Source organism: Monodon monoceros, unplaced genomic scaffold, assembly GCF_005190385.1.
Source record: "Monodon monoceros isolate NGI ecotype Baffin Bay Population unplaced genomic scaffold, NGI_Narwhal_1 Super_Scaffold_1, whole genome shotgun sequence".
In the NCBI taxonomy this organism is placed as follows: Eukaryota; Metazoa; Chordata; class Mammalia; order Artiodactyla; family Monodontidae; genus Monodon; species Monodon monoceros.
The window spans coordinates 56,683,424-56,710,313 of record NW_021703765.1 but is presented as its reverse complement, the minus strand read 5'-3'; the positions used below and the strand labels follow the sequence as shown (position 1 = coordinate 56,710,313).

Here is a 26,890-nt window from a genome sequence, read left to right as displayed (position 1 = left end):
GAGTCTTTTTTTTTTTTGGCTAAAATTTCAAATATATCACTTCTACTCTAATTTCCTCATGGGGCAAATATTTATTAACTCTGGCGGTAGAAGTCTTTCCAGAGCACAAAACACCACGTCCTCATTTTAGACTTCTGCAGGTCATTAAGAAGCCGAATAATAATATTATAAATTAATTTTTCTTGATGGTGGTATAGCAACCATAAATAGCAGCAAATCCTTTTGCCCTATTTGCATGTGCTGAATTTTTCTTAATTACTCCACAGTCTAATTATGAAACTCGGTCTGGAGAAGAACTCACACAAGCCAGCTCTGCAGACAGCAGAAGACCCCTTATTCCAATTTGTGGATTTACTGCTTGGGAACCTGACAGGAAACCAGTTGGAACAGACTCTGTTTGTGGGAGCATTAACATGTAAACAGTGTCAGAGCAGCACGTATGGCGCTGACTTGGCTATGCTAATGGAAAGTGATATTGAGTTTACTAATTCAGATGAGGGCACACAGATCGCCTTTTCTCCAAAGCACGGGGACTGTCAGAGAAACAAATGCATGGCCCATGTTGCAATTAATTTGATCCTTGTTCTTTTAAGGCTCTGCTTGTAGATTTAATGAACGCTTTCATACACTGGGCAGATTCAGGAAGTATGTGAGTTTAATGGCTCCTTTTGAATGAAAGCAGCAGTGGAAGTTATGATTCAGACAGTAACAGGCAATCCTCAGACAAAGATACTTTTTAAGAAGAGAAGACAGTCTCACTCTGACTCAGGCAGCAATGCATTTTTTAATTTAATAAGAGACAGCAAACTGTACTTTCTCGGTAGGTATTTCCCCCTCTGCTTCCTGCTTTACCATCTCTGAGCTAAGTATTTTTCCACACTCCATCTGCATTATACTTCTTAACATTAGGTTGTTAACTTCTTTCATCAAATTAACGAAAGTACCTTTCCTATTCTTATGCTGTGAAACTCCCCATCCCATCTGTCTTTGCTTTGATCTTTTAGTTTACTTCCAGAGTAAACTTACTTCGTTTGCTTTTGTAAGGGGACCAATACGCTTTGTTGGAAAGTAGACCCGACCTTGGCATGGGCGCTGACGTGAAATGAGCAGGCTAGGTGCTCTGTCAGAGCAAATGCCATGAAGTATTCTGAGCACAACAATTCTTGATAAGGACAGCACTTCACTCCCATAACACATGCTGCCACCTGTCTCTCCTTTCTCCTCCCTGAAAATTTCAACATAAGTGCCACCTCCTCCCTGAAGTTCTCCTGGTTCCTCCAGCTGAAAGCAAGTTTTCCCTCCGAACTGGCAGAGCCTTTACTTATACATTCCATGGTGTTTTATCATTTTCAACCCAGTGTTGTCTTTACGTCTGTGGCTCCTCTCTCTCTCTTTTTTTTTAATGTGGCTTCTCTTTCCTGCTAGGCTATCATGATCTTGAGGTCCTTGGGTTAGTCTGATGTGAGCTATCCCCATGACACCTGGCTTAGTGCCTTGAATAAGGGGGCACTCACTGAATGAATCCATGTGTCTCTACCACTCCGAACCCCTGAACTGAGCACAACATTTCATTAAGAAGGTGGTTAATGGTTAAGAATCCACAGTGGTTAAGAATCCACCTGCCAATGCAGGGGACACGGGTTCGAGCCCTGGTCGGGGAAGATCCCACATGCGGTGGAGCAACTAAGCCTGTGTGCCACAACTACTGAACCTGTGCTCTAGAGCCCACGAGCCACAGCTACTGAGCCCGCGTGCCACAACTACTGAAGCCTGCACGCCTAGAGCCTGTGCTCCTCAACAACAGAAGCCACCGCAGTGAGAAGCCCAGGCACTGCAATGAAGAGTAGCCCCTGCTCGCTGCAACTAGAGAAAGCCCGCGCAGCAGCGAAGACTCAACGCAGCAAAAAAAAAAAAAAAAAAAAAAAGAATAAATTAAAAAAAATTAAAAAAAGGATGAAATCTTAACTACCCCAGAAATTAAGACACAAGTACTTGAATTTGTGTGTATACATTCATGTGCATGCATACACACAGCTTTGTTTTATGGACATCACACTCAATTAATTATGGTGCCAGGTGAGTCCATCTGGGACCACACGAGACCAGCTGCCTTCATACTAAAAGGTGTTTGCTGTAGGATGGTCACACGGTACCAGCAGAATGAGGACCACAGAATTAGTTTTCCTTGAAATGTTCTTTCTTCTTCAGTGGGCTCTCGTGGGATTGAGCAGCTTGTTCTTGTGGTGTTTAAGTTAACCTTCTAGGGTTGAGAACCTTCCTCACATATGCAAGGAGTGTCAACAGCTGGTCCAAGCATCTAGGGCAGTGGCTTTAAACATCAGACAGCATCACTGTCTCACCTGGAAATTTGTTACACACATTCCTCCCTCCTCCCACTGTGCCTGGGGATGTGGCCCTGAAGTGTCCACTATCACATGCACCCCCGGTGATTTTGAGGCAGAGGGTCCTCGGACTAAACACTGAGGAACACAGTCATGTGTCTGGGAACAGCTCCAACCTGCCCAACACTGAACCCCCCAGTGCCCTGAAGACCAGCTACAACTGGCTATGAACTGCAGCGATGGTGACTACCCTGCATGTGCTGTAGGGATGGAGTAATCCAGAAAGTGAGAAAGGGTCAAACTCAAAACGTTACATAGGAATAGTCAGGTTTATCTGCACCACTTGCCATCCATCATATAAATCTGGGGGACGTTGAGGGCAAATGTCTGAAATGTACCTGTCAATCCTTTGTTGCTTAATTCCTGGTTCCCCTTTTGGCCAATGGAGTGATGGGCGTGTGGCTGAGGTAGCAGCAAGTCCTTATTATTCTACAGGGAGAGGCTGAGGGCAAGATCAGGGGCACGGGAGAACCCAAGGAACAAGTTTCAAACTTCGTTGGTAGCCATTGCCAATAAAAAATACTACAGGAAACAGGTTTCCCTGTACATTTAAGGCTACAGATCTGCCGGACTGGAGTGAGCCTCATAGAAATGGACAAAGCAAATAAGTGGACTAGGGTTCTCTTAGAGGCTGCTTGGGTATTAGTTTATCCCATTTATTTCTTTGTTGGCGAGATCAGAGCTGGTGCTATTAGAATCAGACACCAGTAGTGCTAAGGAACCCTCAGGATTATCCGGCAGTTCTTTTTATTTTTTTAATTAAAAAAAATTATTTATTTTATTTATTTATTTTTGGCTGCTTTGGGTCTTCGTTACTGCACATGGGCTTTTTCTAGTTGCAGCGAGCTGGGCCTACTCTTCGTTGCGGTGCACGGCCTTCTCATCGTCGTGGCTTCTCTTGTTGCGGAGCACGGGCTCTAGGCGCGCGGGCTTCAGTAGTTGTGGCTTGTGGGCTCTAGAACGCAGGCTCAGTAGTTGTGGCGCACGGGCTTAGCTGCTCTGTAGCATGTGGGATCTTCCTGGACCAGGGCTCAAGCCCATGTCCCCTACATTGGCAGAAGGATTCTTAACCACTGAGCCACCAGGGAAGCCCCTATCTGGCAGTTCTTAAACTGACAAACAGGAGAGGCCAGGAAAGGTCCCAAGACTTGCCAAAGGTCACAGATGACTTCGTGGCCCTGCTGGGGTCACGATCCAGGCCCCCGGACAGGGCCCGTTGCCTAGGCTTCCAAACCAGGATGCGCTTAACCTTTTTCAGGAGAACTTTAGTGTTTTTACTCCACTAGGCTTCCCTTGAATGATCTGTAAGAAGTAACTGCTATATTATACTATCAAATGGGTACAAATAAATATGTACAGAGCAGGCACTGTGCTTTTTATGGGGAACTTGACAAGGGGAGGTGTCTTTTTTCATTTAGCTTCCCACCTCTTTTCTAGGATCAGCTGCTAAGGATTGGCCCAGGACCGATGGAATTACATAAGCAACGTTTCCAACTATGTTGTCTACTTCTATCTAACAGTGGTTAGAGAAAACTGATGACTTTCAGTTTCCCATTAAAAGCTAATCCAGGTTACATAGGGTATTTGATTATCTAGACAGACAATCTCTCCTCGGACATGAAGCCTTGTGGACTTGATTATTCATTTTTAAACTCACAAATTTTCCTTTAATTGGCAAGTATATTTTCATGTTTAACCCAGACCTATGCCAGACCTTTCTCACTGCCTGTGGCCCTCTGCGAGTGCTCTTAGGTGCTGGTTAGGATGGGTCGTGCAGAATCAAGAAGACTTTTTAAAATAAGACAACTAGAGATATATTTTAAATGCCAACTTTAAAAATCTTAAGTAAAATATCCCGGGTGATGCTCAAAAAGTGTTTTACGTTGGAATGAGCGCTTACAGAGAAGAGGAAATATCTAACAATACCTGCCTGTCCTAAAGAGACAAATCAAAATTTGAACTCATGAGTTGAATAATTTTTCTTTCTTTTTTGAGAAATGACCTCTTGTCCTGACCATGGTCATTAAAAAAAAAAAAAAAAAAGAAGAAGGAAAGAAGGAAATAGTCCTAAAATGTTAGGGGAAGAGTCTAATTGTCAAGGCTCTCAAAATGATGTGTAAGAATTTCATTCTGAAGAGACTGTTTTCTTGGCAAAAAATCTTTCAGTTCAGTCTTGATGTCAATTACCTGATAATATTATTGAAAATGGGAATACAGCACAAGCATATCTGGGGGAATTATAAGGCCATGCAGACGACGAACATGCAGACAACAACAATGACACAGAAGAACCTCAGCCCCTTATTGCCTACCTCCAGATATGGACCATTTTTTCTGGGCAGTCAACAGGGTCCCAAGCTAGACACAGCCTCCTGTTCTAAATGAGCACAGGACAGAGATGCAAACACAGGACTTGAAACCTGCCATGTTTTCTCCTGCCGTGGTTCTCTCTCACCAAGGCCCCAGCCTGCTTCCCCTCACAGAGGTCCGAGCTGTTTACAAAGCAACATTTCCTCGTTTCCCACAATCCCGCATCCATGGCAGACCAGTGGCATTTGGTCCAATATCTCATTAAATCCTCCTGAAAACTAACAGTTCAATCTGTTAGAAAACTACAGTCCCTAAGCAACATAAATTACGGGCCGCAGTGGTGACACCATGTGGCCCATTTGCCACAGAGACATCTATAGCTGCAGACTTCCTGCACATTCTGGATGCAAGAAGTATAACCTTTACTATAAGCCTCCCTCAGACAGTCAACACTGGAACTTAAAAGAAAAAAGTTTTTAGCAAGAAAAGTTTACTTAAGTCTACAATGCATGATTTTTGTGCTTTGCATTAATTATCCAGGTATTTAATTTTAACCTAGCATCTTTTCTTGGGAGTATGAGTTTCTTGCCACTCTTGAGGATCTTCTGAGCCTCTCTTCCCCCTCAGCAAACAGACTGAAGAATATTCATAAGACACCCTGTCGGAAGGCCCTGCTCAATAGAAAATGTAGAGCTAATTTATTTTTGCTGCAGGACATCTGCAAATTATGCAACTCAGAAGTAAACAGGGATGAACGGTTTCATTCTGGACTCGTTTTGACAATCGGTGGTCAGTCCACACCACCTTTAAATGTACTTGTCACTTCACAAGCAGCAGAAGCCTGGACCTCTGTGTTGGCCACCAGGAGGGAGGGAAAGAAAAGACCTTCTGCTCCAGTGACTGTAATGTTGCCTGGACTGGTCCAGAGATTGATCCTTCAGTAATCTTCCTGTGTTTTGCTCCTTTAATGAGTTTCTCCTCCTAGCCAAGGCCATGAGTCTAAACTTTTATTTCTAATAACAAACAGAAAGGTAGGCAAATCTTTGAATATTACTTTTAAAGGCCCTAAATAAAGTAGCTATAGGCCTAAGACTGCCTATATATAATTTTGAGAGCTTTTTTTTTCTTGAGTGAATTTAATGCTAAATGTTTGTTGCAAACAGAAAACAGTAAAATGAAGCTTTAATAACAACAGGTGCTCAGCTCATGTAAAAATTTACTGCTTGGTAGTTTGAGGGAGCAAAGACTGTGATGACTGTAATCGTGTAGCTGGCACGGTGATCAATCACATCCGCCCTGTTCCGGGCCGGGCACTTTGTCCCCACGTTTGGGGCCTGTCACAGATTAAGACTTCTTGCTTAGTGGAGCTCACCTAGCTGCACTAGAAAAATACAGACGTTCTCAAATTAATCGCTTGGCCCTTGCATTGTCAGTGACACATCCCGAAATCAGCTCGGCTGACATCACCCAGCTAAGCAGAGTCACCGGAAAAGTCGCATTAAAGCCTATCTGTGCAGAAGTCGCACATTGGGCTTCACAGCTGCGGGTCCCCTCCTCCACCCCCCAACTCCACCACCGAAGCATTCAGCTTATCTGGGCTTCGGTCTGTTTCATCTATAAAATGAGAGGTTAGGAAGAGATGAACTCCAAGGCTCCTTGCAGCTCTTGAAATTCTATGCATCATTTAGTTTGAACAATCTCGTGCATTAAACGCATTCCAAATGATAGAAGTGGAAAGTGAATCCTTGCATATACTAAATCATGTTTTCAAATTACTTACACAGTTGTGTCAGGAATAAGTACTTACAGAAAACAAAAATGTACCCAGCATTAAAAGGAAAATCACATTTCAGTGAATTAGCATCCATTCAGCCTATATGAATATATACGCTTTGCAGAAAAAAAAAAAAATTTGTAATCAGTCCCTGTGATTCCTCTAGACTGAATAAAAGTACACACATACACCACACTGAATTCCTGCCTTGGGCGAGATTCTTACCAATCCTATGAATTGGAAGAATCTCACGATGGCTATCAATGAGTGAGGTACGCTTTTTTTCTCCTTTGTCATTGAGAATGTTGTTTCTGTGTCTAAAGCACTGCTATCTGGAAAAGTTGCATGGAGGACGCTTTATGAAGTGTTCAGAGAATGCACTAAGCAGTGGGGAGGGGTAGTTTTAAAGAAATCCATTTAAATCTATGACTTTCCCTCTTCCCTCATGCCCCGGAAAAACAAACAAAAAGTTTTTGTCTCATTAATTTGATAAGCAATACTTGTCAACAATACTTGTCAATACTTTGTCAACATGGTATCTTTGGAGGCGTGGCTTTGGGGGCGGCCATTGCTAACGTGTATCTGTCATACACTGCAATAGGCCTTTCTCAGCTAACTGGGGGAAGGAAAAGAAAATAATGAACACAGAAAGGTAGGGGAGGATAGGACTCTTGACCATGGTCTTGCGTTTCTCACTGTGATGTGTCGTCGACCTTTATCCTTTTCAGTCTGCATTTTCCTTCCACACACTCACAATATTTCTTTAAGGAAGCTTGCTCTAAGGGTGTTGATAGGATGTTTATAGAGAAGTTTAATTCCAAAGTCAAACAGGAACGCGATGTGTTTTATTTAACTTCTTCCACTGAGTCCAGCAGGGCTAACTTGTGTGATACTAGATGAATCTGGATCACGGGTGAACAAAGGTTCCTGTTTACTACCTACCTATGGCGACAGGGCGTCTGTGCTATCGTGAGGTCGGGCACACAACTGGAAGGTCCTACTGAGGGGAATTCCAAAGCAATGAAATTTGTTATTATGTAGATTTGCACTGGTTAAATCCTGTTCCATGCAAGTTAGTAAGAGAGGGGTGAACGGTCCATAAGTCAGCTTTGTTTCACAAAATTCAGCACTTTTCCCCTATGTAAACAATGTGTGATTATCCATTGTTTTATCTGACTCTTTTCTCTCCTCCATTAACACAAATAATTGGGTGCTGATTCTTATACAGGGAACTTGAGAAAATAGTTATTTTAAGAAAAATGAATATGGAACTAATTTATTTTTCTCACTAATATAGAAGAAACAATCTGCAAATTACCAAATTTAGCAAATCTGTTAGCGAGAGGGAGGAAAAAAAATTAAAACCAAGAGTACCGCAGGCACTAACTGTAGCTTAATCGTTTATTTTTGCTAAGTTTAATTTAAGATATTTACGATGCTACTTCAAAGCATATTTTGTAAGAATTACAAAAGATGTTATAAAGACCTTGCCATAAGCTTCCTATTACTTCAGTTTGGCTATAAAGTGGTCTGGGGCTGCCAGATTTAACGTGAAAACCAAACAGTTTGGCATCGAAATCAGATTAGACGTGATCCAAAATGAAAATATGTCCTGGTTAAATTCATTTAAAATATGTAATAGCTCTCAGGAAACACCTTTCAGATTAAAATTAATACTGTAAAATAATGTTGAAATAGATATAGACGTCAGTAAATGCTTTTAGCTGAATGCTAGAAACATCCTCAGGGCTGTCCAGAGCTGGGAGGCTGAATGGCTCTCTGCCTAGCAGAAGAGAATACGAGTGGGAACTACAACTGGGAATAAGAAAGCAAGCAAGCGCGGAAAGCTGGTATGAAAATCATTTTAGAGCCCCGATGCCAGCCAAAATGGTAAGGTGTTAAAGTCTCACCATCCCATCTCCCTACATCACTGGAAGGTAATATTTGTCTCAGCATCTGATGCTACGCTATGTCAGCAGAGACCAAAAAATAAGAGCTGCTCTATCACATTCATCTTACCCAACTTTCCACACATCAGGACCACAGGCCACCCCTGCCTGTTTCTGAAGGGAGGATTCACAAGCCCACTTGGAGAGCCTATACCTGGCTGGCTAAGGTTCACACCTTACGCTGCATGGAATTTCTTCACTCAGGACACTAGACTCCTTGCCTTTGAACTCCAGACGCCTCCACCAGCACCAGCCAGTGACTCATCCTCAGGAGAGGCCTGGCAGTGCTGAAACGCAGGGCTGGACCCTGTTCCCCCACAGCCCGGCGGCCTTGTGGCTCCTCTGAGGATCTAACAAGTGAGGATATGAGAAACGAGAACACAGCTGGAGTGTCAGGATCCAGTCTTTCCTGTGGGTTGGAAACAGGATCTAAATGATGGACTTCGGCATTGGAAAGGTGAGCCCAGCTGATGAGGGCGGCGCCGAGGAGCTGGGCCTGGCCCTCAGGGTGATGCACACACATGGCAACGACAGGCTTCGTGTGGACTCATGGGCCGAATGCTACATGTGCCAGAAGTGGGGGCAGTGGCAGCATTCCCAAGCCAAGTATTCGCTGCATTTGGGTGACGGAGCTGCAGAACCAACGTGGAGTTTTACAGTGTGTGGACCGTGATGCTTGAACATTATCTAGGCATGAACGTGGCCATTTTTTGTGGCCTATTTCAAACCTACTGAGATGCTCGGTTTGTCAAAGGCTTCGAAAAGAGCCTGAGTCACCCAAGTCCCCCCTCTGTTTTCTGAGCGTAAGCGGCAGAGCTGAGTTCCAGGGGCAGCTCCGAGCCTGTCCACCTGGCCCTGCAGGGCTCCTCTCTCACACGGGGCACAATTTTCTTCTCTCACCAAATGACTGGGATGAGAAATATGGGAATGCTGGTTACAGTATAGGTCATGGGACTTTCCTGTGGCTTCTTTTCCACGGGTAGGTATTGTGTCCGTCTTTTTTCTATGTCTCATTTCAACTAAAGAGCCAGAACGGCTCAGAATGGAGCTCTGGAGACAGGTGGCGTGGCTTTACCTCTGCTTCTGTCGCTTACGGTCCGTGTGACTTTAAACAATTTACTTGTCTCTGTGTTGCTACAAGGCCTAACTGTGATAACACTCATAAAAGCTTGTAGTGGTGCCTAGTCTGAAGCAGGTGCTGAATTTTTATTGCTATCAACATCATCATCACCATCACTATTAAATAAGTAACAACTAACACAGATGGAATGACTGTCGAGAAAAGCCAACTCACGTTCACTTGTGGATGTTTAGTAATTCAGATTTCTCAAGGTAAATCTTGCTTGTATCCTTTTTTTTTTTTTTTTTTGCGGTACGCGGGCCTCTCACTGTTGTGGCCTCTCCCGTTGCGGAGCACAGGCTCCGGACGCGCAGGCTCAGCGGCCATGGCTCATGGGCCCAGCTGCTCCGCGGCATGTGGGATCTTCCCGGACCGGGGCACGAACCTGTGTCCCCTGCATCAGCAGGCGGACTCCCATCCACTGCGCCACCAGGGAAGCCCCCTGTATCCTTTTTTTGGTCATTATCATCTCACTGGGTCAATAAACTTGTTTGGAGGAAGGATGGGCCCTGTAAGAAGTCTCCTATAGATGACATACATAATATATACAAAAATGTGGTACCTCAGGGTAGGGTAGTCACACAGAATTCCATTCTGGGGGTACCGTTGTCTTCACGTGACTCCAGTCACAAAAAGGAGACTGCAGTTCAGGGACAGGGTTTTGCACGAAGAGGAGCGCAAGAACAGGACTTGTTCCTTGCCTGGTCATGACTTGAGGCAGGTAGTCTGGAGTCAGCTACGCCTCTGTGAGGAGCCGGCAGGGGGCAGGGGGCCACGCGGTGGGAAGAGTGCCCGGGGTCGTGTTGGCAGGACCTGCTGTCTATTCACTCACTCAGCGATCCTGCCCTCAGAGGGCTTCCAATCAACTCAGAGACAGCAAGTCTGCTTAGAAACAGGAAACCAGAGACCGACTCAGGACCCACCCATGGAATGAGAGGAGCCCCAGCCCTACATTCTAGGCAGCACGTACGGGATTTATTTTCTCTTTGTTTTCTGCTTTTTAATCAAAGCCGTAAGGCTGAAAGTGCACGAATTCTGAGGCCTGCACTAGGGAGCGATGTGGATTGGATCTGAAGTGCTGTGAGCTTCTAGAATGCTAGACACACTCATATTCTGTTTGTAGGTGATCTGTGCAGAGTCGCTGTTACTAGTAAAGAAAATAAAAAACTGACAGCTGTTGAGAGCCTCCGCCAGCACTACCCACATTCCACTCTCCGGTGGCTTAAAATAAGGCACAGGGCACATTGTTTTCTTCACTTATGACTGAAATACCCTGTGCCTCCCCAGGAATCTGGGCACATGTGTTCCGGCTGGTTCCAGGTTGATGGCCGTCCTGCTTGGCTTTGGGGGGGTATTAAGGTGACAATTCAGGAGGTGCTTTTTGGAGGCAATTTGGCTTCCTTGCTTTCACCGTTGTCAGTAACGATGCAGGTATACTCCGGGCTGCGTGCTCTGAATGTGGCTGGATGTCTTTCTGGGGCTTTCCTAACCCCAGGTAAACACGCACAATTGCATCAGTTTTCTCCTGCTGTGAGCTCCGCAAAGCAACCCTCCCAGCAGCCCAGGCCTGAGAGTTCAAAAGGCAGACGCTCCATCATACACCTGGCCCCCCGTACCAAGGCTGGCCTGATGCTCTGGGGCTGACTGCTGGTTAGAATGGTGAGGGCAGTACTTCAAAACCTGTCTAAACATCCTTTGTCTACCAATATTAAACCATTAAAAAAATTGTGGTGAAATCTACATAACACAGAATTTACTAACAACCATTTTTAAGTGTAGAGCTCAGTGGCATTAAGTATGATGAAATAAAATTTATATTTTAAGGCAAGACAAGAAAAAAATTAAACATAAAATTCTCTCTCTGTGTTTGTTTGCGCCTTCTCCCTCCCTAATGTGCAACGTGCATCTCTCATACACATTAATCAGAGCTCCTCAAAGATGGGAAGACCTGCTCAACAGTGAATATCAATTTTTTTTTCTTTCTTCTCACGGTAGCAAATGTAACTTAAAAGCATTGTGTGCTTTCCCAGCTCCGTAGGGGGTCATGGCGACTTGCTGCTCGCTTTGCCCGTGCCTACCTGGACTACGTATCCTTGGTGAACTTTATGTAATATATCAGGATGTCACTTTGATGGACGATCCTTTGTCTCAAGAACGTATATGACTGCGCCTTTGACTTCTAACAGGTGGAACAGCTCTCAGAGCTTTCTGAGAATCTGCTTCCCAGGTTATAATCCTCAGTTTGGCTCGAATAAAATTCCCTTTTTTCTTCTTAACTTGATAGTTAATTAAGTTTTCATCAACAAGTACATTCACATTGTGGGCACCCATCACCACCATCCATTTCTAGAACTTTTTCACCTTCCTAAACTGAAACGCTGGCACCCATTACACACTATCCTCATTCTTTCCTCTCCCCAGTTCCTGCTCACCATTAGTTTACTTTTGTATCTATGAATTCGACGACCCTAGGTACCTCACAGAGGTAGAATCATATAATACTTGTGATTTTCTGTCTGGCTTAGTTCACTTGGCATAATGGCCTCAAGGTTCATCCGTGCTGTAGCAGGTGCCAGACGGTCCTTCCTTTTTTAAGGCCGAATACTATTCCATTGTATGGACACACCAGATTTTGTTTGTCCATTCATCTGTTGATGGACATTTGGATTGTTTCCACCTTTTGGTTATTGTGAATAATGCTGCTATGAATGAGGGTGTATAAACATCTGTTCAAGTCCCTGCTTTCAATTCTTTGTGGTATATACGTAGGAAGACATTTTTGTCAATAAAAACAGTAAGGCTGCATCTCTGGGTCCCGGTTCAGTATGCTTCTCCTTTCATGCATATTTAAAAAGGGATTGCATGTGGCCAGAGAAATAAATTTCACAAGCTGTGTTTTGCCAAATCACAAAATTAACTTGGGAGAGACTTGTGGGCTAATCCATTCTCTTCCAGGGAGTCCCTCAAGCTATCATAATCAACAATAATTTAGAATCCAAAAATCTACTTTAATTTGTCTTTCTATAACCAACTTAGTTTCTCTCTTAGCTTATGGATCTCTCATTATGGCTATTTCCTTTTCCTTAGCTTAACAAGATTTGTTATTTGTTCAGAGCTCCAGCTTAATTGTTGTAGGTTCTTCACATACTATCATTAAAATTAGCAGTGTCACAGTGAAAGGGAAATGATTGCTGAGTGCCCTAAGTTTAAACTAAAAAACGCTGAGGCTAATGCACTAGTCAGGATGGTAATTAAAAGATATTTTAAGAATCCAAAATTTTATAAGTCATAGAACACATGGTATTAAAATAATTGTTGGTGATGCCCTCTGATGCTCTGTGTTAGGAAAAGGACCTGAACACCAGTGAAGAGTGTTGCGCTGTACGTCATTAGGTCTATAATTTTGACCTTTGAAACTGTGAACTTGTTAACAAAGCTCATTAATCAACCACATTCTTCCTAGAGTCGGTTTCTCTGTTCATATAGTGAATCATCGTTCTAACTCTGCGACTTACAACTTCAGTTAAATTTTGTTGTCATTGTTGTTCTTTATATCAGTGTAGATCACAAAAGTAAAAATGTATGCAGAATGAGAATGAACCATTTATTTATGTTGCTTTCCTTCGTTAAAATACTGTCAGCAGCTCTGTGCTTGGAAGGCTTCCCTGGAGACTTATCACTACCAACCTGGGTATCAGCCGTGGATGGCAGGGGCTCAGGATGGGGTGACAGACAGAGCCTGGACCTCACGCTGACACAATGATGGGCATGTCACCACGTGAGGGGCGTTCGATAAACCAGACTTGATCTAGAGTTACGCAAGGTTTACAGAATCAGGCTGGCACCCCAAAGTTCCAGGTTAAAAAAATAGCCATTTTAGAACTTAGCGAGGAGTTTCTGGGTGAGTCAGAGGCTGTTTGGAGATCCAAATGGATGGGCCATTTAAGTCCAGGCACCAGCACAGCAATTAGGGCAGTAGGAAATTAAATTGCTCTGGAAGTGAAGGCCGTAGAGCTCAGGCATTGAGCACTTTCCTGCCAGGGAATGCAAGTGGGTGTTCCTGGCCCTAGAGCGAGTGTGGCACAGCCGTGGAGTGGCTCTGAGGCTCCTGGGGGCTCCTTGGAAAGTGCTAGGTGCCCGCTGAGCAGAGGGGGCGGGGCTGCGGGGTCAGGTCTCTGGATGTGCTGTGAAGGCTCCAGGATTCGCTGCAGCCGAAGGCAGCAGAAGAGTCTCATAACTGCAGTCTGATGTCAAGACCAAGTGGGGTCTTGGATTGGACACTGGCGCAGCTCCAAAACTTCAGGGCACCAGAGATTATTTAAATTTGGATTCTCCTTCTTAAAGACAGGCTGTAAAGATGTATGTGTATTGGGGTGGGAGGTAAAGGGTATACAGGGAAATACACTACCGTTTTATTCTCAGATGATGGCAGACACATAAGTCCTACTGCTTCTCAAACTCAGCATAACAAAATGAACAGCCATGGTGCTAGCAGGGAGCCTGTTCTCACAGGATCCCCAGGTTTTCTGGCTCTCTTACCTCGGCTGGGCTATGCAGCGGGAGAACCCATAGCCCCCTGGGCTCTGACTTGGTCAGCTGGGCACAGTCCATCCGGAGGCCGCCTTAGGAAGGAGGGCCTGGCTTCCCTCCCGAGACCCCATCCACCATGATAAGCATGGTCAGGGGTGAAACCGAACAGGACCCTGGGCACAAAAGCCTTTCTGTGTCCCCTATTTCTTGATTATAGGAAATAGGCTTTATTCAGCCCCCATGACCTTCCTTGAGTTCCAAGGGGCAGTTCAAACAGCTGCTCATCAGGGAAGGGAGGGGATGCAGCGACAAGGGAGGAGCAGTCAGGAAATAATAGTGCAGCCCTGGGGCAGGGTCCTGGTTCCAGCAAGGGAAACACAACATCTCTGAGCTCTTTTGCAGATACTGAAACCCCCACCAGGTGGGAGAAGCTAACGGTGTACTATCCACAAGCACTAGACCCCAGGCCGGCTGGAACCAGAAGGTTGATGATGCTGACTCCTGTCTCCCCACTAACCAATCCGGAGCATGTCCACGAGCTGACCACGCCCTCTTTGAACCATTACTATAAAACTCCTCACTACCCCCTCCGAGCTGGGACACACAGTCTGAGGGTACTAGCCTGCTGTGGCCCCCTTTGCCTGGCAAAGCAATAAAGCTTTTCTTTTCTACTTCAACCAAAACTCTGTCTCCAAGATTTAATTCGGTGTTGCGTACAGAGGCCGGATTCAACTTCAGGGGCAGCCTAGGGCTCTCTCATGCTAGGGAAACTGTTTCGAAAGACCAGGAAGATGATTAGAATAGAAATAGAATTTAATCAATTTAATGTTAATCTTCTGAGTGAAAGCGCTCTAACAGATGTTACAATCTGAGGCTCCTCTAGATTCCAAAGTTTCCCGACCTGGATTACAGAGCGATAAAGAAGTCAACAGCGATTCTGAGCGCGGAAAGATGGGATGGGCTCTTGTCATAAACCGGAGGCACACTATCCAAACCACCTGTCGGCATCACGGACAACATAAACAAAGCTTAAATTTCATGTATTTCCAAGTAGGAACCCTTTATTCATCGGTTTGAGGGCATCTCAGGTACTGAAGACGTGGGCAAGGGAAGAGTCTATTGTCTTTTTCTGGCATAAGCATCATCTATAGCCAGAAACGTGTTAAGGGAATTTTAAAATGGGGTTGTTTTCATGTCTCCTGCTTGGTTTATCTTAAAATAGAATTAGGAATCACCAACTGGCAACTGGATGCCCATTTTATCTGGCCAACAAAGCATTAAAAAAATGGTTAGTTGCCAGTGTTAAAAAAATTTAGAATATTTAACAAAAGAAATCAAGATTTCTCACTTTCCCAGGGGTGGGAGGGGACAGTAATATCTGTGACATAGTGGCACACCTAACGGGCCTGAGCATTCCAACCTTCTCCAGACACGCTCTTCACCAGGCCCCCCCCGGGTCAGCCCTCCTGGGCCTCCTTGTAGGCAGTTCTGATTGAGACCTTAATCTAGACCTCCTGTGACTTTAAGACCAGAACTCTGAGTCAACCCTACCTGGATAAATTATAAAAGAAAAACCTTGACAATTGTAACTATGAAACTATACAGCTGACAGATGTATACAATTAAGCCATTCTCCATGCAGACACCCTCATGCATGTCCAGTGTCCCCTAAGGGGACAATACCACTCCCAGATGACAGCCACCGAGTGAAGAATTTCAGTTAATGCTATGTCCCACTTTGTTCCCACCATCTTAATGTATTTCTGGGATTTTCCTCCTTCCCTTTTAGTAAAGGTAAGAACCATTCCCAGGAATTAGGCAGTAATTTGCTTTGCGGAGAGGCCAATTCTTCCACAACTGACTTCTGACTCCAAACCCACAACCCAGGCTTTTAGATAAATCAGGGAAAAGGATGAAGGACATTTTGATAGCTCCGGATAACTCCACAATTACATTAAGCTGTTCAGGAAATGGCTTTTCCCTGATTTTGTTTCTATTAATGTTTTCCTTCTGACAGAAGGCCAGTGAGCCAATGTTTAACATAAATTCTCATCAAGCACACTTGGAGGAACAATGCTGTGCAAGGATGCAGTGGGAGCGCTGTTAGCAGCTGAAGGGCTGGAGATGAGAAGACCCACATGAATCACCAAGACGTAAGTCTGAGCACTTCCATTGTGAACCCACTGAAATGAAGACCTGAAAAACTGGATATTTTAATTTATTTAGGGCAGGTGCTCATTGTATAGAGAAAACTTCATCCTGAGGCTCTTATTCTTTTTTTGAATATAATAATTTCTATCTCGATTGATGTTGCTTGTGAAAAATATGCAAGGCAGTACACTATTATAAAAAATGTTTCAAAGGTGGTTTGGAAATAAGTGATAATTTAAGTAAATGACAGATATGAGCCCATTTTTCTTTTAATGAAGCCAGATCTGAATTTAAATATATTCCTATTCATTTAAATGATTTTAATATATCAAATAAAAAACTTAAATAATTGTTATTCAGACCTTTAAAAATCATACTATTCAAAAGAGGGAATCTGTCCACCAGAAAACCTACAGTACAGAAAAATTAATAAAGCATCTTATATTATAAAACTTATATATCCCTAATAATAAAAAGCCACAGCGATTCAAAGTCCAGGGTGGTACTGAAGGGCTTGCATGAAAGGAGTGCTTTTTGTCTTTAAATACTAAATGTACTCCATGTCTACTAGGCGCAAAGACTGTGCTGGGGTGTCAGAGATAATTCGAAAGGATCACATCACAGCCTGTAACATGTTAGAATCTAACAGAAGAGGCAGATGGTACCCGAATAATTCAGGAGGCTGAATGCATGGAAGGTGCAGCCTGAGCGCTGTGATGAGGTGAGTCAGGGAAGAAACACATCCCAGGTCCACCCTGGAATTCTGCTATCGGGTTACTGGTGCTCCAAGTCATCTCAGGAACATATTTAACTTTAGAAAGCTGTGTTCATGCCTGCGTGTGCAGGAGAGAGAAAATCGGCCATTCATAGATAGGATAACCTGCGCTAGATTTTTGCCAATTTTTGGTTTTATGTTGTTTTTACAAACAAATAGAAGGATGTTGGATTTAATAAATGAGTCAATTTTTACTTGTTGCTGTAAAACCCATAAAAATAGCTTTACTTTAGTTCCACCACAGCAGGGCCAAGAGGAAAACAGTATATGTGAAAATAAGAACAAAAACTCCTTCCAGTGAAGCATTATGCCCTTTGAAAGGTACAGTCTGTGAGGACACTGGGCAAAAACATGCCTTTCCTATTAGTCAATATATTATTTAACACGGCATCACATCTTACAATGCTGAGCTATGCCAAAAAAGAAAAGAAAAGAAAAGAAAATAGCATTCCTCTACTAACTAATTTTCTCTACTTTGAAAATTAATTTTATGTAACTTTCTATAAATGAACCTAAGTTAAAGATTCCAGATACAACTCCTTTCCTTGTTAAAAAGAAATTTAGATTTATGTTAGAAGAAGAGGGACCATGAATTTTGCCCAAAGAAGTCAGGTTAGATATTGGCCTGCTTTTTTTTTTTTTTTTAACATATATATATTTTCTATAGTCTAAGTATTTTTCATTACTGTTTTACTCATTAATACAAAACTAGAAAGAGTGAGAATGTTAAGTTTGAATTCTCGGATTCACTGACCAAGACGACAGGTTTAAGCAATCATCCTACGTAAAACATCCTCAGTTTTCACGCTCTGGGTGTTTCCTGCCCTACAAACTAGAACGTGAGGTCATGTCAGCATGAATGAGACAGACACCCTCTACAACATGAAGAGCCTGCCTGGGACAGGGCTGGGGACATCAGCACAGCATCTGGGGACAGCACCACGGAGAACCATCAATCTCAGTGGTAGATATGTAACCCCCTCTGAGCCCCTTATAGGTACCGTTAGACTTGAACTTCAGAGGGATGATACAGTGAAAGAACACGTTTTAATAAGCTGTGCTAACGGATACAGGATACAAATGAGCTGTACTGGAAAGTTACGGGTCATTCCAATAGGAATCAGTAGGACAGCTGTGCCCTGAGATGGCTGGAGAGAGCCCAGCTCAGTGTGTGCAGGCTCAGGTCTGGTCACATGGCAAGAGGGTCCACACCTCTTGAGAGGTGCTAGAGCAGGCTCGGGGAGTCCCTATAGATGCAGGATGCTCTTAAGGACCTGGGAAAGACTGATGCTGTCCTCTGTTCTGACCCGGGAGGCAGACCACCGGCCCCAGCCCGGGCCTGGGTCTGACAGGTTCGGGTACGCAAAGAATCTGCACTGAGTGCCAAGGCCATGCTTACTCAGATGAACTTGGGGCTTAGCGGGAAGTCTGCGAGGGAGGTGGTATCGGTGCCCCAGCACTTGGCTTCCTTCTGCGTAGGGAGTAAAACCCTCAGACGGAGCAGGGGCCTCTGCACAAGGAATACCGCTGGGCCAGTTTGGCCCAAGAGCGTTTCCTTCGCGCTTTCAGCTCTAGCATGTCTGCCCAGGCCTGGCTTCAGGCTGCGGGGACTGTGAGCTGTCCTCCTCCGGGCGGCTGTGCTCCCAGCCACCTTCACAACTAAGACCCATGCTCTCCACGTGGACCCCGCACGGAGAGGCGGACCCCCTCCAAAGGAGAATCAGCTCCCGGTCCCGGCTGGCCTCTGAGGGTGGAAACAAAGCCTTTAAGGCGGGCAATGGACCTGAGACTAGCCTCAGCTACAGCTCCCAGGCAAAGCAGCATAGCATGTGTACTGATAGCTAATATTCATTGGGGCCAGCACTGTAATGGTCGTCACTCATTTCCTTCTCCTAACACTCACGGGAAAGTCCTATTATGATGCCTTCGGGGCATTTTACTGGGGAAGCTGGGGGACGGAAAGCCAGCCACGTGCCAGGGTCACACAGCTCAGCAGAGCCCGTGTCAGCCTCTGTCTCCAGGGGCCGCTGCCCAGTCCACAGCCCCCTGAATCTAGGGTTCGTCTCTGAGGAGGAAGGAGAGAAGCTCGCTTGCTGAAGGCTTACCATAAAACTCAACCAAGTTCTCTCACTCACTAAACCAGACGAGAACACAGCATCCTCACTGCTGCGAATTATCAGAAGTAAACCACCGGCTCCAAGAATGCCATGGAACACATGTATTCGGAAGGATTTACAAAACGCTTCTGTAAAGGAGGAAGAGGAAAAAGCTTTCATTTAGCTATTCTCCAACGATAGCTCAAACAGGAGATTAAAACAGGCTGGCAGTCTGAAATATCTGTAGGCTTCCAGCAGGAGTAAACAGCAACAAGCCGACGACTAGTTGGTGTTTCCAGCTACTGGTTGGCAAGAGCAGCTGAGGCTTACAGAGTGAGAGGCACCTCTGAGCTTTACTGCTGTGGCCAGTGGGCTGGTAACACTCAGACACTCCTGGATTGACCGCAGGCTCTGCCGTGTATACCCACGGGACCTTGAACAGCTTTCTGAACTTCTGGGCTATCATTTATCAAGCACCAGCTATGTCCATACTTGATTTCCATACTTCCCCCGCACACATTATCATTCTCATCATCATTCTCGTCACGTTTCACATTTGCAGACTGAGTTCAGAGAGGGTAAGTGACTTCCCTGAATCTATGCTGCCCCCAGGTAGGAGCTGGGGTGTGAACTCAGGTCTGTGAGATGCTAAAGCCTGCTGGCTGCCCTTATCATTCTCTGACCCCCTCCTCCTATAAACTAAAAAAACTGGCGCCTATGTTCCCCACCTTCCTTTTAAAATCTTCTTTATAAAGAGGGCCCAAAGAGCCCCGAATAGAACACGGTTAAATAAACCATTAGATTGAGTCCAGAAATAGTCAGAATGTGGCAGCTATTAGAGTAACCATATGAAGTCCAGGTTAGAAGAGCCCTTAAAAAGGTCAATTTAATTTACCGCTGAACAAGGAGCCCACTCAGTTATCACCTAGGAAACTGAAGGACACTAGCTGATTGATTGATTAGGAGGGCATTTCCGGACCTACTTGTGAACACATGTATCCTGTTTCACATATGCCAAAAGCATGTGCTCGAGTAGAAAAGTCTCAGCAACTGAGTATTATTTACACAGCTACATATCAAGTACACATATTCTAAATAACCAAAAAGACATGCCTAGACATGACTTTCTCAATGCACTTTCAGAAAATGTGATTTTGAAGTAGGACTTCGAATAAAGCATCCAGGCTTAAGGCATTTTTCACATGTAACTCACACTTAACTGCAGTGGAAAAAATTTTCCCATGTCAAGTGTCAACAGCTCTAGTGGGGGAACTATAGTTAATGTCGACTTACCTCCACTCACATGCTGTAGGCGTCTCTTTGAAAAGAGGGCTTTCATCAGACTTTTTCCCTTATCTTTTCTGTTTCATGTTTCCAGATACTCTTCCTATGTTATTGAACTTTTTTATCTTGGTAGTTCCAGTGTTTTTAAAATATAACAGAAAGGTGCTAAATATTTAATGATATAGGCTGCTTTTGCAAAATGTACATCTGTTAAAATGCTTTATGGGAAGGAGATAGAGGTATGGTGCTGGAGGATGAAAGTAGTCACATTTACCTGTAACAGGTGTTCACGAAGTAGAGTAACTAACATTTGCTATTTTCAGCAAGAATGTGTATCTCTTTAATGATTTCCATTTAGTCACAACTTCTGTAATTTCTATTTACCACAATGACCGAGACAGAAGTATTACTGTAATTGATACAAATGTTCTCAAATTTCTAAAAGATCTATAGTAATTTTAGAAACAATAGTAAATATAATTAATCAGGGTAAAATAGATGGTGCTGGTATACTAAATTCTGTCAAACATGTTATTGAGATAAATTATTCCTTACGAAAAATGTTGAAAATGCAGGCATTTTCATTTATACAAATAAATTTAATTATACAGGGATGAAAATGATAAAAACGAAGTATCTGCTACTCAACTTATTTTATATTAATTTTGAGAGTGTGTTGTCATGTGACTTCATGAAACTTATTTCATAGCTATTCATCTCAACACCCTTTCTTAGCATCTGCTGTGCGAAAACACCGCACCCTCAGAACACATACTCCTGGGAAGCGGAAAGTAATAAGAAATTGCTTTCTTAAAGAATAAGATAAAAATACACGGAAAGGTTTTGTAAAAGGTTTTAAGGAAAAGCAGGTTTTGTATTGTATTAGTCTAGGCAAGGCTTGAATGTATTAATATTCACAAACAGGTAACAACTAGTCTAATTTGTGACAGGTTTGTAAAACATTATAGCCAAATGAGACTGAAGGTCATCTCAGTTTTCAGTCATTATGGCCTAGGTGTGAAAGGATTCCATGAGTTAGTATGAGTTGAACAGATTTTACAGGTTCTATTCCAGCAACTAATTTTTAGAGAAGGCTGAGCCTTCAGACGCCCACATGATCTTAGTTAATCTAATAACTGGCAATGTCTCCCAGTGAAATTTGCTGTCCCTCCTCCAAAGAGCTCAGGCCCACGTGGCCTGGCATGCTGACCCACCCAGACGGTCACTACTGACTTTTCCCCAGCAAGACAGACTTCCAATTGTATTTCCAGAAGTACTGATGCATTTGCTTCACCCACACTTTCTCTTGGGCCCAGGATGTCCTTATGACCAATGGCATGTGCTCGCATTGGCGACCCAGAGTCTGGCCCGGGTAGGAGTGGGCCTGCAAGTTTGATTAGCACAGGCTCGAACAAGCAAACACGACTAGCACTACACTGAAAGCCAGCTCTTTCCTGCCCACCCTCCTTCTCTCGTTACATCTCCCCACTACTCGCCTTTTAACTGAGTGCCTCCTGTGTGACAATGGGAAACGCGTGGCTAAAAGATGAACCCCTCACCGGCCAACACACGGAGATCTGAATCTGCTGCACAAAGCAAGCTTTGGAGAAGCAACTGTGTATGTTTACAGCGTGAGATAGAGTAAGGAGCCCCCACTGCACTTGCAGGACAGCAACTGCATAGTTGTGTCACCATTGGCTGCCGCGTAACAGAAAACCGGAGAGTTTGGGGGGGACTTCAGAGATCGGGGAGTGCAATTTGCTCAACTTAAAGATGAAGGAACTAAGGCCCAGAGGAAGTCAGAATCACAAAATTAGTTAAAACACAGGTCTAGGAATTCCAAATCTAAACTCCCTGTTGCTAACCAAACACTGTAGCTTGTTATGTATCAGTAACTCTCCAGCCACTTATTCATGATTACTATCATATTTTAACGGTTCTGTTTAAAAATACAACTTTTAAAATTTAGACTCAAATTTTGGGAGAAAACCCTGAACAATTAGAAGGTTTTGGAATTTCTATTAAATAGGACAGTTTGGACCACATGACTGTTCAGGTCAAAACCTTACAAGTTTTGTACTTAGAGGCATAGTATATTGGCAAATTTGCCTTACAAGGGAGCATATTCTATATTTCAGGAAAAGCAAATACACAAGTGGCACATGCTGTGAAAATAACCCTTTTAAGGTTATTATCTAGTAAATAATCATGTAAATTTGATATGAGTTATTGGAATTTAGTCTAAAGTTGTATCAAGGCCATATGTTACCATGGGCAGTTTCTTCAAATGCATAATTTATAACACAACCTCCATGACTGCCTGAGAGTCCAAGGTGGAATAATGAATTAATCCTGCAGAAACAGAGCCTTGGAGGGTGAATTAACATTTAGCTAAGGTCACGAGGGCAACTGGATTTGTAGTTTCAGGCTATTCCTCACAGAGAACTTGCCAGATGACACAAAAATCCAACACATTCCCACAGCTAAAAATCAACTCTCCAAAATGTTTACTTTGAATATCCAGGCGTACAAGGGCCTAGTGCTGCTTAGAATTTATACTGGATCATATTAAAAAAAAAAAAAAGTACCAACCACTGGTACTACAGCTAAGCTTTCTACATAAACACCAAGGTGGGGAGAGAAAAAGCACATCCAGGAAAAAGTGTATGAGAGATGACGGAGAAGAAGAAGGAAGAAAAGAGACAGAGATGTGAAGGGAGAAAGAAATAAAGGGACTGACAGCTAGAGAAGCAGAGAAGGGTAAAGAAAAGAAAGCTAGAGAGATGAGAAATGAAAAAGGAGGAGGAAGCTCCCAGCTATAAGATAAACAAGTCCTGCGGATGGGATGTGCAGCTCAGGGACTACAGTTAATATCACTATACTAGTAACACTATATATACACCGCACTATAGCGCTGTATATTTGAACGTTGCTAAGTGAGTAGATCGTGAAAGTTCTCAACACAAGAAAAAAGATTTAAAAAATGGAGAGAAATTAAACGATGTGTGAGCAAAGAGAAAGGAAGAGGGGATGGATGACAAGTGGGAAGGAGTAGCTGAAATGATGGGGACCAATTAGTCACATATGAGCTGGGACAGAGCAGCTGTTTGTCCTAAGGCCTAACTAGACCAGTTACCAGAAAACGAAGGAAGAAGCCAGGAAAGATGTATATGTATGTATACACATTTGGATATTAACTCTCCCCTTAAATATTGCTGTGACCCAAGGGTTTACCTTCATCCCTGACCTCCTTCTGACTCGACAGTAGCTCTAAGTGCCCTTGTCCCAGCCCTAGCTTCAGCCGGACGTATGTGGATGGATGACTCTGACTGTGGAAAGTGCTCTTCCTGGCCCACACCAGCATATCTGACTGCTCAGTGGTCATGTCTACTCCACGTTACAGGAAGAGTGAACTTAAAAAGTGCAGAGCTGAGCTCCCCGTCTTCACGCCCCACATGTCCCACCTCCTACACATTCCACATCTGGGGAGTGGCGATACCCCCACCAACTGCCACGGCAGCAAGGAGGTTCTTTCTATTTTGCGCCATCTCCCTCACATCGGCCTGCAAACGGCTACTACAACGTAGCTCCTTATGTTTCTGAAGTTGCTGGTCTTCCTAACCCCAGCCTTCTTCTCTCCTTGCCGGCCTCAACCCTAACATCAGAGTGATCTTTCTGAGAGCAAAAGCACGTCACATTACTACCTGCTTAAATGCCACCAGTGGATTTTACGACCAGGTCCAGCTCCTTAGGTGACCAGACAAGACCTCCAAGACCTGGTTTTGCCGACCCCTCCGTCCTCACCTCCTATCCTCCGTAACCTTACTCACACTCCATCATTTTTAAAAATCTTTTCTTTAACTTGAAGTCTAGTTGATGTACAATGCTGTGTTAGTTTCAGGTGTACAGCGCAGTGATTCGATTATGCATGTATATACATATTCTTTCTCATGTTCTTTTCCATTATGGTTTATCACAGAATATTGAATACAGTTCCCTGCGCTACACATAGGACCCTGTTGTTTATAATTGTTTTTAAACTACATAAAAAAGGGACAATCTGTCTTTTCACTTCTTGCTGTCTATATTTTATGTTGATCATTTCTATATAAACTGAACATTATTAAGCAAGTTTTCACTCATTTCCACACTGCCTATTTTTCACGTATTAGAGGTGAAGATTGCTTATTATAGCCATATCTGTTTTTCTCCTCCTCTGATCACCCCTGGCCAAACAGGGCAACCTTATAACATCCAACACGCTACCATTCTTGTTCTTATGTGTCCATGCCCTGCGTTGCTGTCCAGCTGCTTTCTGAGAGTCCCTTTCTCATGGGATATTAACATGGTGCCCGCACATAATATGGGCCCAGTAAATTCTGTCATCGCCATAATCTTCAATATAATGAGAAGGAAAAGTCTTTTTTCTCATATTCTCAAGACCTAGTCTGTTGCTAGTAAATACTAAACATTTCCTGGTGAATAAATGATTTTACTCATTCTGCCAAGTTTTATGCACCAACTTCTGGGAAGACACATGATCCTTATGTTGACCCGGCATGAGAAACTGCAAATTTACCCAAAATCATAGCCATGTACCCTAAATTTTGTCCCATAACCTTGAATGCTTTATGATGCAAAATAGGAACAACCAGAGCCACAGATGTATCTCGGTCATCAAAGCCAAATGAGTAACTGAGTATTTTCACACACAAGAAGCCTCTTGGCAAACAGCGGGCCAAGAAGCATATGGGTGGCAACGGCCGGGAGCTCACCTTTTCTTCATGACCAACACGACTCCAAGAAATATAATCACGAACAGCAAGATGCCAGCGATGACTCCTGCGATCTTGACTGTGTGGTCTGTTTGTTTCTCGGGTTCTGGGACTGGTTTTGGAGTGGCAGCTCCTGAAGGGGAGAGGAAACGAGAAAGAAGACACGGTGGGTAAGGGAGAATAAAAATGTTAGCTTTTTAAAACTTTGCTGCATTTAACAGAGTCATAAGACTTATCAGAGTTAGCAGGCACACGAGCTTTGATTTTTTTTCAACGGCTTTCACAGGCGCTGAAAGGAATGTAATTGTTCGCATTGTTCTTCCCTATTTCACTAAACCCCAACACAAGTTGGAAAGCACACCCACGCCTGACCCTTTTATAAGAGACTCTTCTCAAACACAGTTTTTAAAATATTTTTATTATCTCTCTGGGCTCCCTGATCTTTCTGCCTTTTAGAAACTTGCTACCAACACAATAGACATCCTCAGCCTTTATCCAAAGTTGATTTGCTGGAACATTTCCCCCAATTATTTTTCATAAATGAAGCAGTAATTCCATAACAATATTAGCCCAAACACCTGGAGAAGAGAGATAAGCTCACTTACTGTGCATTTTACCAGCAATTGTTTTTTTTTTAACACAATAGAGAGTTTTCTCCCCCTTGCCTTTGAAAATCTAAATCTAGGTCACATCTGGTAGGCAAAAGACTCCTTCTAAGCAATTTATTCACAAAGTGGGAAGCGGACGATGATCACACTACTGGCACCCACATTTCGTATCTGTTTAAATGAGATAACCAGGGCCTTCCAGTGGCCACTGTCTTAGCTCTCCTGCTTTCCCAGTTTCAAAACACTATCTGTCCTGTTTACAGTATAATGTGATGGAATGTCAAGTCTGTGTCTGATGAAATATCCATTTCCTCTGCTAAATGAGTTCAGGATGAAAAATATTAGGACTGAAATGTTCAATTCACTAAACAGAATCCACTTTCGAAGGGCTTCTCCCTTTTTAATCAGAGCACGACAGTCCTTGGCATCTGAGCCATCACGTCCCCTCCCTAGGGAGACAGGTCATTGGGAAAGTAGGAATTTTATGCCCAAATTTCTCATGTTAGAATTTTCTTCTTGCTTTTGTTGGTAAAAATGAAATCAACACTGGCTATGGTACCAGCCCTTTCTACTCTTCCACTGGGTTTTGCATTCATGCTTCATCTGATTCTTGAAAAACTTAACCATCACTGTCTCCTGTGCACTCCAGGCCGGGCTTGGTCTAAGATGAGTCAGCGCAGAGAAGCAGGGTGTCAAGCTGTAACTTTCCATCTGTTTCCACTGGAACATACAAATGTTTCTTTCAAAAGTTATTCATATTAAGATTTTATATGAGACTCTGCACCCTGAACATGGCCGTGGCCGTCAGACAGACGGAGCTGGTCAAGATCGGGGAGAAACACAAGGCAGGAGACGGAGGGCCACGATCACCCGAGTTTCCACCCCACGTGTACTTTCCAATCAAAGCAACGGTTGCAAGGAGAGCAGTGGTGATGTGAAAAATCACACCTTATTAAATACAAACCCTGCCGGATATAATGACTCTTTACGGGCCATTTTTATTTCTGACCACTTCAGGAGGATGTTCTGTTATTTTGTTTGAAAGAATATCCCTCAAACAGTTGTCCAAATGAACCCTGAAAATATTTACTGTTTTTTATTATAATAACATCTGAA

At 43.6% G+C, this 26,890-nt stretch overlaps 1 protein-coding gene across 1 annotated transcript in view; it reads right to left on the bottom strand.

The window, feature by feature from the left end:
• The window catches only part of PTPRM (protein tyrosine phosphatase receptor type M), a 753,002-nt gene that overhangs the window by 210,277 nt on the left and 515,835 nt on the right, over positions 1 to 26,890 (bottom strand). Inside the window, exon 14 of the mRNA XM_029226979.1 lies at positions 25,167 to 25,299. Coding sequence (XP_029082812.1) covers positions 25,167 to 25,299 — 133 coding nt within the window. The remainder of the gene's footprint in view (positions 1 to 25,166; positions 25,300 to 26,890) is intronic.